Consider the following 16104-nt stretch of genomic DNA (forward strand, 5'->3'; position numbering starts at 1 on the left):
TATTATGGCAATTGTATTGCAAGACATTGTTACGCGTTGTCTTCATAATCCCTCATGTAGTTTGCCTAGCATGATAGAGATGTGAGGTGCAGAGTTCAATCCCTGCCTGGAGCATGTTTCTGGGGGGGGATTTAAGTGATTTTATTTTATTGATCGAGTTGAACAGTGCTTATGGCTGCCTAATGTTTAATTGGATAAATACTGTAGTGACTCTCTACAAGAAGCGCAGAGCATCTGAACACCCAGAACACTGCCCTGTGCACCTGAGTCGGATAGAGCCTGATGTCGTGCTAAATCCGACTCGGGGTACACAGATGGCTGGGGTAGCATTCGGGGACTCAGGCCGCTGCGCTTGTTCTCATTTCCGGGATATTGCGCAATCATCAGACTTATGAGTGCCTGTGTACTTTTATGGACAAAGCATCTGAGCACCCGACCGTTACCCGTTTACTAGTCGGATTTTGCACGACACCGACAACGGGGGTAGGAGCGAGTGGTCATGGTAAAGTGGTAGTGAAAAGGAATCGGGACGCACCTTCTATGCTAGGTTCGTTTCTGACACCAGTCCCTCGCCGTACTGACCCAGGCTTCGTCAGAGGGAACTTGACGTTCCTATTTGTCGGAGGTTTTCCCTGCCGTCATTACGCACCGTTGCCAAACAATGGTCAGGAAAAAGCCACGTTGACGTTATCGATTTGAGCCTTCGCTCCAATTCACGCCAGCAAACCAAAGGAAATAGTATCCAAACGTGTTGTTTCACACTTTCGCTCAACATTCGTTAGATTAGACATGTCTTCGCCGCCAAAAGAGAAAATCGAAACCAAAGGTGGACATCTTCCTGCTGGTATGTTATATGTTTTCTGTTTTTACTCACTGACCAACACTCTGACAAACAAACAATATTGTTCGCAATTGTATTCACGCGATAACGATATGTTAGGCCTTTATCATATATCTGCATATATATACATATGCATAAATGTATTATGGCAATTGCAAGACACTGTTACGCGCTGTCTTCAATATCTTTTTTTTCCAAATTTGATTGCTCGCCAGATCAATTTGTATCAAGTCAGATTTCTCGGATGATGTGCAACATTGTAGCCAAGGTACTGATGACTATTAGTCCACGTTTTTATGTGGATACATTGTCATGTGTTGACATTTATTAGTCGGCTTAGACATGTGAGTAGAAGACAGTTTCACCCGATTGTAGATGTTTTAATGTGAAGGTACCGTTTAGAATCGAGTGGATAGATAACGCTTAAGGAGACGTGGACATAGAAAGTAGGGCACAACCGAATGAGCCTTATCTGACAACTGATAAGAGACTGTGTAACACTTATGTTACTATTCAAAGGAGGCATTTCTTCAGCTGATAAAGTATAGGCCTGCTACATGATATGGCACGATGCATGCGAATATGAATACATGGTATAGGGCCTTCATCTTGAGCTTACTGTATAGTTGAACCACACAAGTGTGAATGTCCTCTTATCTCAATGACAAGTGCACTGATATACTGATACAGCCCACCGAAACAGTTGCTGTGTTTAGTCAAGTGCCATTTGTTCTTTTGAGTGTTTTCAAGTGTGTGTGTGTGTGTGTGTTACAGTGAAGGCAGGAGGGATGAGAATAGTGCAGAAGCACCAGGGAGCAGTTCCTGAGCCCCCACCAGAGAAGCCCAAGGATGACGATGAGGAGGAATTTGAGAGCACCCCGTAAGACACACACACATACATATACATATACACACACACATACATACATACATACATACATACATACATACACAACTTTGGCCCCTGGTCTATGTGGAACAGCAAACCAGAACACATACACACACCCCCCCCCCCCACACACACACACACACACACCTTTGGCCCCTGGTCTATGTGGAACAGCAAACACACACACACCTCTGCACACCTACCAGACTGTTTCTTCCATACCTTCCAGCCTTACACACACAGCTCACCTTAGTATGCTTATTCCCTTTATCTTCTGCCACACACACACACACACACACTCTCTCACTCTCCCCCTCCCCCTCTCTCGCTCTCTCCATCATGCACCATTTTGCACTCCGTTAGTTCCATTTTTAGATAAGCAGAGAAGAGTCTTATAGCCAGCAGTTTTTAAAAATAGACACAATTAATTGTTCAATATGCCAGCCTCGTTCCTAGAATATGAGAGAGGGGGAGAGAGAGGGAGAGAGAGAGAGCTCTCTCTGTTTGGTCCCCACCATACCAGAGGACTGGAGAATTGTGTGTTTATACAGGTGACATATTCCCACCACGCTGTGTGTAGGTTTACATATTTTTTTACATTTATGGCATATAGCAGACGCCTTTATCCAAAGCGACTTACAACAAATACATTTGTTTAAGTAAGTGAATCATCTATCCATCAGTCATCATAAGACAAAGTAATCAATGCTCAGACAAGGGGCCATTGGCAGTCACAATGCTAGAAGAATGTTCTTTTTTTATTTCTTTTTTTAACAGGAGTGACACTTGTAGTGGGGGTGAAGAGGTCTCTAGGTTTAGGGTTAGTACAGGGGGGTAGTGGGGGTGAAGGAGGTCTTTAGGAGGGACTGTTAAGATGTAGCCTGAAGAGATGGGTCTTCAATCTACGGCGGAAGATTGGTAGTGATGTGTGATAGTCTATGTGTACGCGAGAGAGAACAAGAGGTCTAGCTAAAAACAATAAAAAGAACCCTCATTATGTTGCCTTCTCATCCCATCACCCACTCTGACTGCCCTGTCAACTTTGAATGATGGTGTCTGTCCTTCAACACAGACAAAATGAAGGGCTTTTTTTTTTTTTTTTTTTTTTTAAGAGTACTGGGACACACCCAAGTCATGTCATGTCAGTGAAGGGAGGAAAAAAGGAAGTATGATTTTTTTTCTTTTTATTCAAAACAAGGCCTTGGAATGTAGCGTAGCAAGGGGTGTGACCTCTACTGGGTTAGGGTTTGCCAGCATGGGACTTCCTTATTTTGGAGTGGTGTATTGAGGGACGTTGGGGTCACATGCTCTGTTTTATCCCCTGTAGTATACTATGTAAATGAATTACAGTACTGACATTAAAAGCTTGTAGCATGTCGACCAAACGCTTCTCTTAGTTTGTTTGCAAAGTATGTTTATGATTTTCAGATTTGCGTATAATTGGCACTCTCTTAGGGCTTGATTAGTTTAATTTGACTTTCATGAAGGGGACCGAGGGAAGGAATATTTAAAGAAAAAAAATTACAGGCATAAAAGAACAGAGAGAATGTCTGTCTGGCATAATTAGATTGTGTCATGTGATTTCTATTTTTTCCTTTTCTTAAAAAAAAAAGGAAAGAAAAATAAACTTATTAGCAATTCCAAATGGACAGTAGGTAGTTGCTGCAGGTTTGTGATGTACTGTTCTATTCATACCCATGTTTGTCATGTTTTTTTTAATGCTACAAATTAAGAGTGTGTGGGTGGGGGTTTTTGGTGACTCATGCAGGCTTGTGAAAGCTGAAACTGCCATTACCTACAGTATACAGCCTCTGATTGACCAGGCAGCATGGAAATGGATAAGTCCCCATTTCACACAGCCTTCTTTCCTTGAAGAAACCTGTGACAAGTGAAGTTCAGATTGCTATGGCCTTCACTCTCCCTTTTACTCCCTTGCAGTGATTCTACATGGCTGTGGACTCCACAACCTGAAATTGCCTACAAAAGCAATGCAGTTATTTCTAGGAAGAATTAACCATTTGCGATTGATTTTGACATGATGATTCCAACCATTAGGAAGCTTTTAGAAGGCTTGAATGTTACACCTTTGATGTTTGGACTTGGGATAATGTCATGCCATTTGTTTTCTACTGGCCCCACACCTGGAATGTCGGCAGTAGAGAGAGGCCATTGTTTTGATATCAAGAATAAAAGCCCCAAAAAGCTTCCTAATGGTTGTAAACATTATGTTTAATCGGTAGCAAATGAGACCCTTTGAAAGAAATGTCACTTACCAACACTGTTTTGGTCCGGAAAAAGCACTTTCTAAAACGGTGACCTATCCGACACTCGGTTTACATGTTTTTACTGCCAGGGGTGTTCTAGGGGAGAGGGGAGTGGACCGATTTTCGCCTTTCTGTCTCTGGTGGCTGCCTCTTCGAATCGTAAAGAAACACAACAGCTAATGTCCGACACCAAGTCCATTTCGGGGGTTATATATTAAAGAGGATGTTGTGCGGAATTTCGAACTGAATTTCCCTGAGGTGGCCGATTTCCGACAAACATACCTCCCCCCCCCCCCCCGCCGCCCTACGCTCTTTTAAGCATTTGATTTTCTACGACAACGTTATGCATTCGCACGTTATGTCATTTTCAAATCGGCTATGTTCAACACCTCAGTACAAGAATAGGCTTTGCAATATGATTCATCTCAACAATTACATGATATTACGCTGTCGGCTTTAAATTCGTCCAATGTTTAATTCTGCCTCGCGATTTCCCCCACTGTACTTTGCATCATTTTAGATCCCATTTAGATCCTTCCGTTTAGATCCCTAAAGACAATATCCTGTGGCTTATAAAAAGGAATGGGACTATGCATCTAGCATATTATTATTTTTTTAGCTGCTTGTATGGTGACTTCCCTGCGAGTTGATTTATGCTACCGTTTTATGGAGGGTAGAACGAGAAGATCCTCAATTAATCAGCCTTCAAACGGTAGCGAGAAGAGAGATGTTCTGTTTACCACTGCTTCCCCAGTGAACACTCCGTTGCGTTCCAAGCTGAAGTCAACTTGACGTCATGCGAGTGGACTGACCTGTCCGTCACATCCCAGTGTTCAAATCAACTGAGCGAGTGAAGGGGGGGGGGGTTGCTCTCATTGGGAATTGGCCTTGAGCCTGAGTGTGAAGAGGAGAGTTTAGTCGTGCGTGCGTGAATGAGAGGTTATGAGCAGGTGCTTGACAGTTGAGCTTGTAACACGGTTCTAATCTGTTCTTTTAAGCCGGGGAAGAATAGAATGACTGCAGTGCATGGGTAGATAGTCATCACTCATATACACACACACACACACAGACACATTCACACACACACTCACACACACACACACACACTTGAGTTCAGTGGGGCTTTGGCTAGCTGCTTCACTTCCTCCCCGTCTTTAAGAGGCGGCCATGTCTCCTCCTCCTCCTCCTCCTCCTCCGGGTCCTCTCCGGAGAGATGTGTGAGATGGCGGCTGTGAAAGTGCCTGTTTGAAATGCAGAAGAGAAAAATCCTCTCTGATGCTGGCAGCTTGGTTCCTGCCCTGGCCTCGGCTCCCCTTCAGTTGGCCATCAAAGAACACATTCAGGTGTGTGTGTGTGTGTGTGTGTGTGTAAGAGAGAGAGAGCGAATGAGAGGTTATAAGCAGGTGCTTGACAGTTGATCGGTAACACTGTTCTAGTCTGTTCTTTTTAAGCCGGAGAAGTGTAATAGTGTGACTACATTGCATGGGTAGATAGAGAGTCTCTCTCTCTCTCTCTCTCTCTCTCTCTCTCTCTCTCTCTCTCTCTCTCTCTCTGATAGACAGTTAGCAGGTGGCTGTTGGGTAAATTGCACATTTGTTGCAGCCGGTGAAGCGAGCCGTCAGGGGAGCGCCTGTCTCACCGAATTTAGGCCTCAGAGATGGAGGGATGGCTGTGAAGGAGGAGAGAGATGGGCAGACCGAGAGGGAGAGGGGGGAGGAAGGGAAAGGCGGTGTGCCTCGGAAGAGATGTGCCAGGCTAAGAACACACACACCAACACACCGTCTCACATGCGGACAAACTAAGTCATACACATATGGGCAGGCTTTCGTAATCACTTGTGCAGTCATACGCCTGCGCGCACACACACACACACTTCTGCCACCTTACAGTGAGTACCTGGAAACGGCGACCAGTGGGCTGATAGGAGGTAGACCATAAAGGCAACAGAGAGCTGTTTCCGTGGTAACCACGGCCCTGCGAATGTCAACAGCAAAGGCGTCCCACTCCCTTGAAGCAAAGACAGAGGGGGCTATCCCTGTCTCTTGTTCTTCTTCTGTCTTTCTCTGTGTCTGTCTCTAGTTCTGGTTTCTCTCTTTCGTTCTCTCTGTCTCCTCTCTCTTTCTGTCTGTCTCTGTCTCTCTGTGTTTGTGTCTCTAGATGTCTGTCGCCTTCTCCTTTCCTCTAATTCTCTCTTGTGTTTTCTCCTGTCAGCAGCACTTCCCCCCCCCCTCTCTCTCTCCCTCTCTCTCTCTCTCTCTCTCTCTCTCTCTCTCTCTCTCTCCATCCCCATCCCCTGTCTCTCTCCATCACGGTTGAAGCGTTGGGCTGAATTCCGCCTTGCCCGTCTCCATCTCTCTTCTGCCCCCTACAGGCAATTTCTGTCACTACAGCTCCTCACTCCAACCCCCCAACACCCACCCACCCCCACCCCCCCCCCCCCTCCTCTCCCCTGAGTTGTATAGCTGCACTCTGGTTGACTCTGAAGCGGGGGTATTTCAGCTGTGCTACACTGAAGCCCCTCTCTAATCCCAGATAAAATAGTCTTTTCATTAAAGAGAGTGTCTATCAGTGGACTAGCACTCCTCACCCTCATCTCTCAGCTGACTGTCTGTCTGTCTATCTATTCTGTCTGTCTGGTTGGCTGTCTGTCTGTCTATCTATCTATTCTGTCTGTCTGTTTGGCTGTCTGTCTGTCTATCTATCTTCTGTCTGTCTGGTTGGCTGGCTGTCTGTCTGGTTGGCTAGCTGTCTGGTTGTCTGTCTGTCTGTCTTTCTATCTATTCTGTCTGTGTGGTTGGCTGTCTGTCTGGTTGGCTAGCTGTCTGGTTGGCTGTCTGTCCGTCCGTCCGTCCGTCCGTCCTTGCCCTCTTTATCCAAGGATGCTGCTTGTCTGGGCCTTGAAGGATTTTTTTTTTTTTAGCAATTCTAAAATAGAACGTATTAAAAAATGGAGAGATGTGAGATACGGACCCCAGTGTGTCTAGCTGTATCGACAACAGGCAGGAGTCCAAGAAAGCGAACCGCTCCTTTGACTGGAGTCTTGCTGTGGCCCCTTCGAGAAAAAAAAACTTCTTGAGTGTGAGGTTGTTGTTTTTTTTCAGGGCACCACACAGCTAGTTGTGTGCCTCAGGTGGTCGTGCTGGAAAATCAGATGTGAGTCATTTTCCGTGTCAAGGTCGATTTCTACCTTAGGTTGACCTCGCTCGCTCTCTCTCGCTCTCTTCCCTCCCTTCTCTCCCCCTCTTCCCTCCCTTCTCTTCCCGCCCCCCAACTCTCCTCTGCTCAGAGCTTCTTTTCTCCTCCCATCTCACCCTCTCCACCTGTGCTATCGGAGTTAGTTCTGTGTCCACCCCCCCGCCCTCCTCCCCTCTCCCCTTACCTCTCTTCTCCTTCCTTCTCCTACACACACAGTCACTTGTTATAAGGTCTAGAATTCACCCATCTCCCCCCTCCTCTTCTTCACCCTTCTCTCCCTTCTCCTCGTCTCAAAGGGCTAATGCTCCCCGCTTCTCCTCCCTTCCTCTCGTCACCCTTCTTTCCCCTGCTCTAACGGACAGTACTCACCCCTCTCCTCAACCCCCCCCCCCTCTCTCCCTCCTGCTCCCCCTCCTCTGACATGTAGTGTTACCCCCCCCCCGCCCCCCCCCCCCCCCACTGTCCTCTCCTGTCTTCTCTCCTCCTTCCCCCTCTCCCCAATGCTCTGACAGCTAGTACTCCCTATTCTCCTCTCCTCCTCACTCCTCTCCCCCCCCCCCCCCCCCCCCCCTGCTCTGATGACTAGTACTCCCCCCCCCCCCCCCATGCTGAGCTCTCCCTCTCAGTATTAATGAGGAGTCATTTAGGAGGTTGGCAGCTCCAGAGAGCTGTGGGCAGGTTCTGTCTCCACAGTGCGGTTCTGGCAATCTGCCGTCATAGTCAGTCCCTTAGGACTGGACCACGGTGTTCCTTTTCTTCTAACACACACACACACACACACACGCTGGCAGTGTAAAAGACCTGCTGTGCCCGTGTCTTCAGATTCTCCGGTTCTCCATTATCTACTTGTGCTACCGCAAATCTAGCTGCCGGCCTCCAGGAACAGATCATTCCGTGTTATTGCAAAACTATGTCATTTACGATTACAATAAACCCTTGTCCGGGTTCCTCTCGTACAGCCGCTACTAAACTTTGAAGTTTAGAAGAAGAGGTGTTTTATTTTTTTGAAAGGTTATTTTTTTGGGGCAGTTCCACGCTCCTATTTCTTTTCAGTTGTTTTTATTGGACAGAGGCAATAGAGAGAGACAGGAAGTAAGGAGGAGAGAGGGTATGTCAGCAGGGCACGGGCCGGATTGTAACTCATGCCGACATGGGCGTATGTGTGCCCTGTGGGCCGCGGTGCTAGACCACTGGACCACCCCAGGCCACATCAGAGGAGATTTTGGCATGTCATTAAAACGATGCTAACTGTGTGTGTGTGTGGGGATGTTGGAATCCTGTCTATTAGAGACAGCAATGGTAACTGTTAGCCTGTGCCGCAGTGGTAAAGTAGAGAACCAGAGACTCTTTTCACGACTGACTTATGAGGACAACTCGGGGGGGTAAGATGATATTTCACCTATACATGAAAATAGGCTGAACCGCCCCTGAACACACTGCAAAGTAAAGGCTTCATCAAATCTATCATGAGATTTTATCCTGACAAAATGGGATGTGTCACAAGAGATTTCACATTGAAATGGAAACCTATCATAACCCCCCCCCTCTCTCTCTCTCTCTCTCTCTCTCTCTCTCTCTCCAGCCCACCGAAGCCCACCGTGGTTGTGTCAGGAGTGGTCACAAAGGTAAGAGACCGCACACACCCACACTCACACACACACTCACTCACTGTGGGCAGATACCTAGGTTACTAGGTAACCCTGAACGTGTGTGTGTGTGTGTGTGTTATATATATATATATATATATATATATATATATATATATATATATATATATATATATATATATAAAACTTGGAGAAAGGGAGCAGGGGAGCAGAATAAAAGATGAACAGATGGAGAGGGAGAGAGTACACAACTGAGGGAGAGTGGAAAGAATGAAAGAAAGCAAGAATGGAGGGAGGGAGGGAGTGAGGGAGATGGAGAGCAGAACTAAGGAAAGAGGGGAGGATTGAGAGAGCGGACAAAAGAGAAGGGAGGGTAAAAGAGGGTAGAACTGAGGGGGGGGGGGGGGGGGGAATGGGAGAGTTTTAGCACACTTTTTTTATTACAAAAGGAGAGAAGAACAGAACAGAACCTGGAAGAGAGGACACAGCTGGAGAGGCGAGGGCAGGTAGAGAGGGAGGAGAGGGGGAGTGTGGAGAATGTGAGAGAGGAGGGGAGAGTTGAGTTAGTCAGGTCAATTGCAGGGGGAAAAGAAAGAGGGATAGAGGGGGGCAGTCTGTCTGTCAGTCTGTCTGTGTGTGTCTGTGTGTGTCTTTGTGTGTCTTTGTGTGTCTGTGTGTGTCCGTGTCCCACATTGTTTGCGTGCGTGCGCGTGCGCGTGTGACCATGATGTCCTTGAGAGGGTCAGCGCGGCCCAAGAGGCTTTCAGACATCTTTTTTCCGCCGGACAGAGAGAGAGAGAGAGAGAGAGAGAAAGAGAGAGAGAGAGAGCTTTAGATACTGTAGATCTCTCTGATATCAGTTTGATGGCAGGACCTCCCCTATATAAAGCTTTACTCCCTCCTCCCCTCCCCTCCCCTCCCCTCCCCTCCCCGCTTAAGGCTTCCTATTAACCCCTATCTAAGCCATCAGAGCTAGAGGCTACCACAGCATGGGGGCTTAAATAAAGGCAGGGCGGAGGGGAGGGGTGCAATTGCAGTGTTCTGCTTTTATTGTTTCTTTGGAAAATGACTTTATATTCAAAGAGAAAGCCGACATACGGCGGCATTCCGTTTTGTTCAGAACACACGGCTGCGTTGCGTTGTCTTTATTGATTGTTACGACGGTGCTTCGATACAGGTTATTAAAACAGATAGAGAATGCAGCTTTTTTTTTAGTTTTTAGTTTTTTTTAAAGAAGAGTGGAGCTTAATCCTGCTAAACCCACCCCAAATCAATAGGATTGGGTCTGGAGAGAGAGCCTAGAGCCTTCTAAGAGGGAAAGATGGAGTTTGGGATCAAATCCACTCAATTAGCAATTTAATTGTGTTCCTATGAAGGTCTGGTTCTCCCTTTCTCGTACGCGGGCACACACACACACACACACACACACACGCTCTTTCTTTGTCTTTATCAGCGCCTCCCTCCCTCCCCTCCCTCCCTATATAGCACACACCCTTCTCTTACTCCCTTACTCGTGCTCACCATATCCCAGTTTGACCCTAATCCTGTGTGTGTGTGTGTCTGTGTCTGTGTCTGTGTCTGCACACGAGCCCGCCCATCTGTCCGTCACTTTGTCCAGAGGTTTAAAACAGTTGTTAGCTAACCTCCCCATCTGGCCTTCCTTCTGTATATGTATATGAACCCTGGTCTGAATTTGTATATTTATGTTTATGATGAAATATAAACAACAGTAACACTGTTTTCACAAATATATATAATATATATTAGGAACACTATACTAATACTGGGTAGGGCCTCCCTTTGCTCTGAAAACTGCCTCACTTCTTCGTGGCATTGATTCCACAAGATGTTGTTGAGATTCTGATCCATGATGACATGATTGCATCACGCAATTCCTGTAGATTTTTCAGGTGCACTTTCAGGCTGTGAATCTCCCGTTCCGCCACATCCCAAAGGTGTTCTATTGGATTCAGATCTGGTGACTGGGGAGGCCACTGAAGAACAATGAACTCATTTTTGATGTCATGTTCAAGAAACCAGTTTGAGACGACTTTTGCTTTGTGACATGGTGCATTATCATGCTGGAAGTAGCCATTAGAAGAGGGGTAAATTGTGGCCATGAAGGGATGCACATGGTCAGCAACAATACTCAAATAGGCTGTGGCATTCAAGCGATTGGTATTAAAGGGCCCAAAGTGTGCTGAGAAAACATTCCCCACACCATTACACCACCATGAGAAGGTGTACAGGTCTTTCTAATAAAGTGTGTGTGTGTGTGTATATACACACACATGCATGCGTACATACATACAAAATGTTAACCAGCTTTTGTTATGTTAACCATCCATTAATATGTTCATACCAGCCGTGTCCGGAGTGGAAAGGTTGCGAGCGTCCATGGCCCTGCAGCGACATCGCTAGTTTCTATTTCTGACGCTGCCCGCCGACATGTCGCGGCCATACTATCACCTCATTGGTCCAAATAATTGCTAGATTCATGCTGTCTGTCACTCAACACGTCTTTCCTGTCAAACCATAACAAAGACAGTTATGGACAAGACAGGCAATTCTGGAGGTTGAGAAATCTGGAGAACTATACAGAAACAGAAATTGCAGATATCTCTTCCAATTCATTTGAATAATTATATAGGCCTAAATCAAATGTGCAGCTGTTAGCAGTTGAGAGAGAGAGAGAGAATATCAGAGCTTGAAGGAGAGAGAAAAGGGAACAGAAGCAGAAAGTGAGAGACAGCAGAGAGGTCAGCAAGGTACAGCGTATGGAGAGTTCTCTATCATACTCTGGGCTCTACTTTCAGTCGACGCAAAACGGATGCAAGTTCAAACCGTGCGTATTGACTCACTCACAGGGAAGAGAAACTGAAGACAACATGAGAAGCTTAGGGCATTTTAGTCCTGAAATCCACTCTTGTCTCGACTGAGGGGGGTCTCGCCATGTCTTAGATCAGACCTCCACTGAGATCACGCCCCGTCTATCAAAATCATCCATGTTCCGTTAGCTAAGTAGCTGCAGCATGTAGCCTAGCAGTAACAACAGTTACTGTTTCCACACAACCCTTTAGTTCTGGCCATGGCCCACACCCATGCTACTTGCACTAAGTGCTTTGTTCAATGAATTTCGTTTGGTGAAGCACAGAGGATTAACCGTCAATCAGAAATGTAACAAATACTCTTACACAGCTGTGAGGCTGGGTTGTCCAGGGTAATAACGTAGCATGTTTGCTACAAAGCTGTGGTGAAACTGGGCCCTGACCTACTTGGTATGAGTCTCGTTGCACTGACTCTATATTCAGGACACCTGGCAAGGTGTGCGAGTCTGGCTTTAGAGACTAGGCATTTGGTATTAACGGACTCATGGACAAAACCCTTAAAGCCATTACCTGTATCTGGCTAAACACAAGAGAAGCCTCCCATTTAAAGCCGTAATCTATGAGCGGTGAAACAACTAATTGGCTGACCCACCGTGAGAAAACATGGTGTTTGACTTTAGATAACACAACCAGAGATAGTTTAGGTACGTGACTGCCCTCAGAAGTTTGGTTTTTACGGATACATTGTTGCGAGGTCGGTGGTTTCAGCAGCACACTGCCCTGTTTGTTTACAAGCATCCATCTGACAGATTTGAGCAGAAAGAGAGACGCATACCCCACAGGTAACCTCATGCTGCTATTTCCCTCTAGTTTCTCCAGTACAATTATGTTTTACTCCAATTTGACAAACAACACAAATGTAAACAAGATTCTAAATATGTTTAAAAGTCCCATGTTGATTGTTTAGACTGTCAGTCCCTGCCTCCTGTCTATTCATTTGAGAGTGGTAATGTTTCTGCAACCGCAACCCTCAGCTGTATGTAGCAGGGCTGATTGTTTTGTTTTTGTTTTTGCGAATTATGGATTGTGGCTTTAAAGGGGAGGGCTGTTTTTTTTTTTTTTGGGGAATAGCACATTGAGGTTTTAAACAGGGCCAAGCCTGAGGCTACTGTACTGTACTGTCCTGTCCTGTCCTGTCACCCAGCTCTGGGGATTTCACCATGGGAAAACTCCAAGGTCTAAATCAAGTGGACCTTAAAGGTAGACTCAGCCTATATGATGTCCCCATGAAACAGGAAGCGACTAGCGGCAGAGATAACTGGCGTTTTTGTCACAAGGTTCTGACCTTGCATTGCCGTTTTTGCATGTGCCTACAGAATCACTACGAGTGAAATGTCTTGGCTTGGGTGTAGCTGCACCACACACAAACATATCTGAAGTCTTTCCACAGAATCACACACACGGTACCTTGTTTTCCAAGGTTGTTGTAATCAGATTGTCCGGACTAAATTGGTTTTGGGTAAACAAAACAAAAAAAACTATTAAGAAGAGAACACTAACTTACTTTAGATGTTTAAGATTTCTCTGTCAGGAATGCTGTGTGTGCGCGTGCCCACATGTACATCTTGATTCCTGTGTGTGTGTGCGTGCGTGCCTGCCTGCCTGCCTGCCTGCTTGTATTACAGCTGTTTCCTCCGCTTTTGTTTTCAGGGTGACAAGGACTTCACCCCCGCGGCTGCCCAGGTAGCTCACCAGAAGCCCCAGCCCTCCGTCTCCAAACTGCCCCTCAACCAGCACCTCAACCAGCACATCCATCAGCCCCGCAAGTGAGCTACCGCTAACCGCTAGGCTAACTCTGCTACCACCTGTCCCCCTGCAATGGAGTACGAGGACGTTGCCCATAGGCACAGATCTATGTTCAGTTGAGTGTTCTCTCCCCTAATGGTTAAGTTTAGGATTGAGGAGGTTAAGCTGATTCTAGATCTGTGCCTAAGGGGCAACTTTCACCGGGAGCCACGGCAATTATGCACCGACATCGGACCACAGACGCCAACCTATCACAGCAGCCTACCGACCAACCTAGCAACCAATCCCCCACCAGTGACGAGCCTAAGCTCCTGCCTTCCCACCTCACAGACTACAGGAAATAAGCAACCAACCAACCCATCAAGAGACAGAAAATAGTCGCAATCAACCAATGACCTGCTGGTGTTGACGACTTTATCGCGGAGACTGTTTCCACCAAACTGCACAGAAGTATCATGGACCAATGAAAGAACAGCATTCACCATTCACTCAATCAACAAGCCAATCACCACAAGTGCTCAGGTTACCAGGGCAGCCCCTGTTAAGCATTCCATGTCACTCCCCCCCCCCCCCCCCCCCCCCCCGAAAAAACACACGCGCCAACCCCTTAATCACCAAAACCCTTTCTCTCAAGTGTCATTGATTTCAATACTAAAGTTCAGGTTTAGGAAGAAAGGAAGAAAGAAATCGTCCTCTCAAAATGTTTATTTAATAAAGTTTAAAAGAAAATATTTTTATTTTTTGTTTTACTCAGTTTGTTCTTGAGTAAATTGTACAAATCCTTAGTCAGTGAGTGGACTTAGGCATTAGGTGTGGTTGTCATAAGTAATACATAAAGATTTAATTTAAAATCTCACTTTTTGTAATGTCTCTTGATTGTTACTGGATAAATGGACAGTGTATGGTCTGAAGGATGGGCTAAAGATGGGACAATGTATGGACTAACCCTAACCCTAACGGATATATAGGCCCCTTTCTCATTTGTTAGAAACTTGACCCGTCACGTCCTCTCCTTCATCCGTCACTCACTTTTTACTCTAAACGCATTGGAGGAGAAGATCTAGGTTCCTCCCCTTTTAGATGCTCTCCTCCAATACTTTTTTGAGAAGGAAGCAAGTGGATTAACCCCACCCGGGGCCCTCATATCCACCCCCACTGTACTGTTCCCAACACACACACACAAAACACTCAAAATACAGTAGTTAAGCTTCCCTCTGTCCCCTCTGCAAGACAATAAACCCTGTGGATATCAGTAGTTCTACAGATTTTCACTAAAAGATTTTAATCCTGTTGTATTTTCATATTTGTGCACTTAGTGCTTTTAATCTTTTTTTTTCCCCTGTAAAGTGAGATGGCAGGGTTGGGCCAAATGGATTTCAATTCAGGAAGTGCTTGATTCCAATCAACCCCTAGCTCCTAACACGCTAGGCACCCGTTTAGACATATGTATGCAAATGATGGAGAGGAGTAAGCACGATGGCAGAAATTCCACCAAACGTATCGGGGGTCAAGATGGATCTCTTAACATATTGATAATACTTTATGCCAAGCCCCCTTATTGAGCTAGAGTACATTGAGTGCCCAGGGGCTAGGTGTAGTGCCTCAGTGTTAGTGGTTACGGGATCATTTTGGGACTGAGCAGAGAAGTGTGTTTCTGTCTCAAGTCTGTTCTACTATTCCTCCGTCAGATTCTCTTTGATCTACCCACACCAGGTGTGAAGGCTGATGGAGGGAGAAACTGGGCTTGGAACGGAATGAGGATCGACCTATCAAGCGCCTTCTTGATGGGTGTTAAATATCATTTCCCCATTCCATTCCTCCACACTGCACCGCAGCCAGGTGTTACTGTAAAGTAATGTAGCACCACAAATCGTCTGGGTCCAGGTGTTACGTCAGCTTGCATTAGCTCACTGAACCAGGTGTTCCCGCAGCCGAGAACTGGCATAGTATTCAGGGAATAGTCCTAAAATTGGAATGGGTTGGAAGGTTCCAGTTCCTCGGTCCAGATATTGATTTAGATGCATACCCGATGTGGCAGAATCATGAACATTTCAGTTGCCAAGTCTAGAACATACAGTAATACTGAGAGACGCGTAGATTTCTAATTGTTACATCAAATATGGCCGCTGTCACAGCCATGATAACAATGTCATAAACGCAGGGCCTCTCGTGTGGTATTGCTTCATTCTTTGGTTGAAACTGAAGGTAAAAATGGCACTTTGACCAGCTTCTGCCAGATACTGCTCTTACATATATTTTCTTTTCAGATCAGAGCAGATAAGGGATGGAGGCAGAGAGGAGGAGGAGGAGGAGGAGGAAGGAGAGGAAGTGTGGTTCTGTGACAGTCCATCAGATTAGCCTCTGTTTTATGTCAGTTATCAACATCTGCTTGTGCCTGGGATATCCACTCATGGCCCACAGAAGGCCTCCAAACCGGCTTAAACCAGCTGAGAGCAGTCATTCTCGGGGGCAGGCCTGTCTAAAGCCTACTATTAACATATCTGTCGTAGCGTACTATGCTATGCAGTGGACAAACCTCAGCAAGACAAAAGTGGGTGGAGAGGGGAGGACATAAAACCATTACAACACTTTTCCAGGTCAAGGACTTTGTCCCTCCACAAATGAACACAGTGCTATCTGATAGGGTGGCAGGCCAAACTGTGACATACGGATA

General features: G+C 46.1%; 1 protein-coding gene across 1 annotated transcript; it reads left to right on the plus strand.

Annotated features, from left to right (window-relative positions):
- The first annotated feature begins 547 nt into the window (after window positions 1-547).
- Window positions 548-14286, plus strand: dap (death-associated protein). Its single transcript, XM_083669282.1, has 4 exons — window positions 548-844; window positions 1616-1721; window positions 8772-8814; window positions 13335-14286. Exons 1-4 carry the CDS (start codon window positions 790-792, stop codon window positions 13452-13454), a joined length of 324 nt encoding a protein of 107 aa, XP_083525408.1. The 5' UTR covers window positions 548-789; the 3' UTR covers window positions 13455-14286.
- The last annotated feature ends 1818 nt before the right edge of the window (window positions 14287-16104 follow it).

This window comes from Argentina silus (genome assembly GCF_951799395.1).
Source record: "Argentina silus genome assembly, chromosome: 1".
Taxonomy (NCBI): domain Eukaryota; kingdom Metazoa; phylum Chordata; class Actinopteri; order Argentiniformes; family Argentinidae; genus Argentina; species Argentina silus.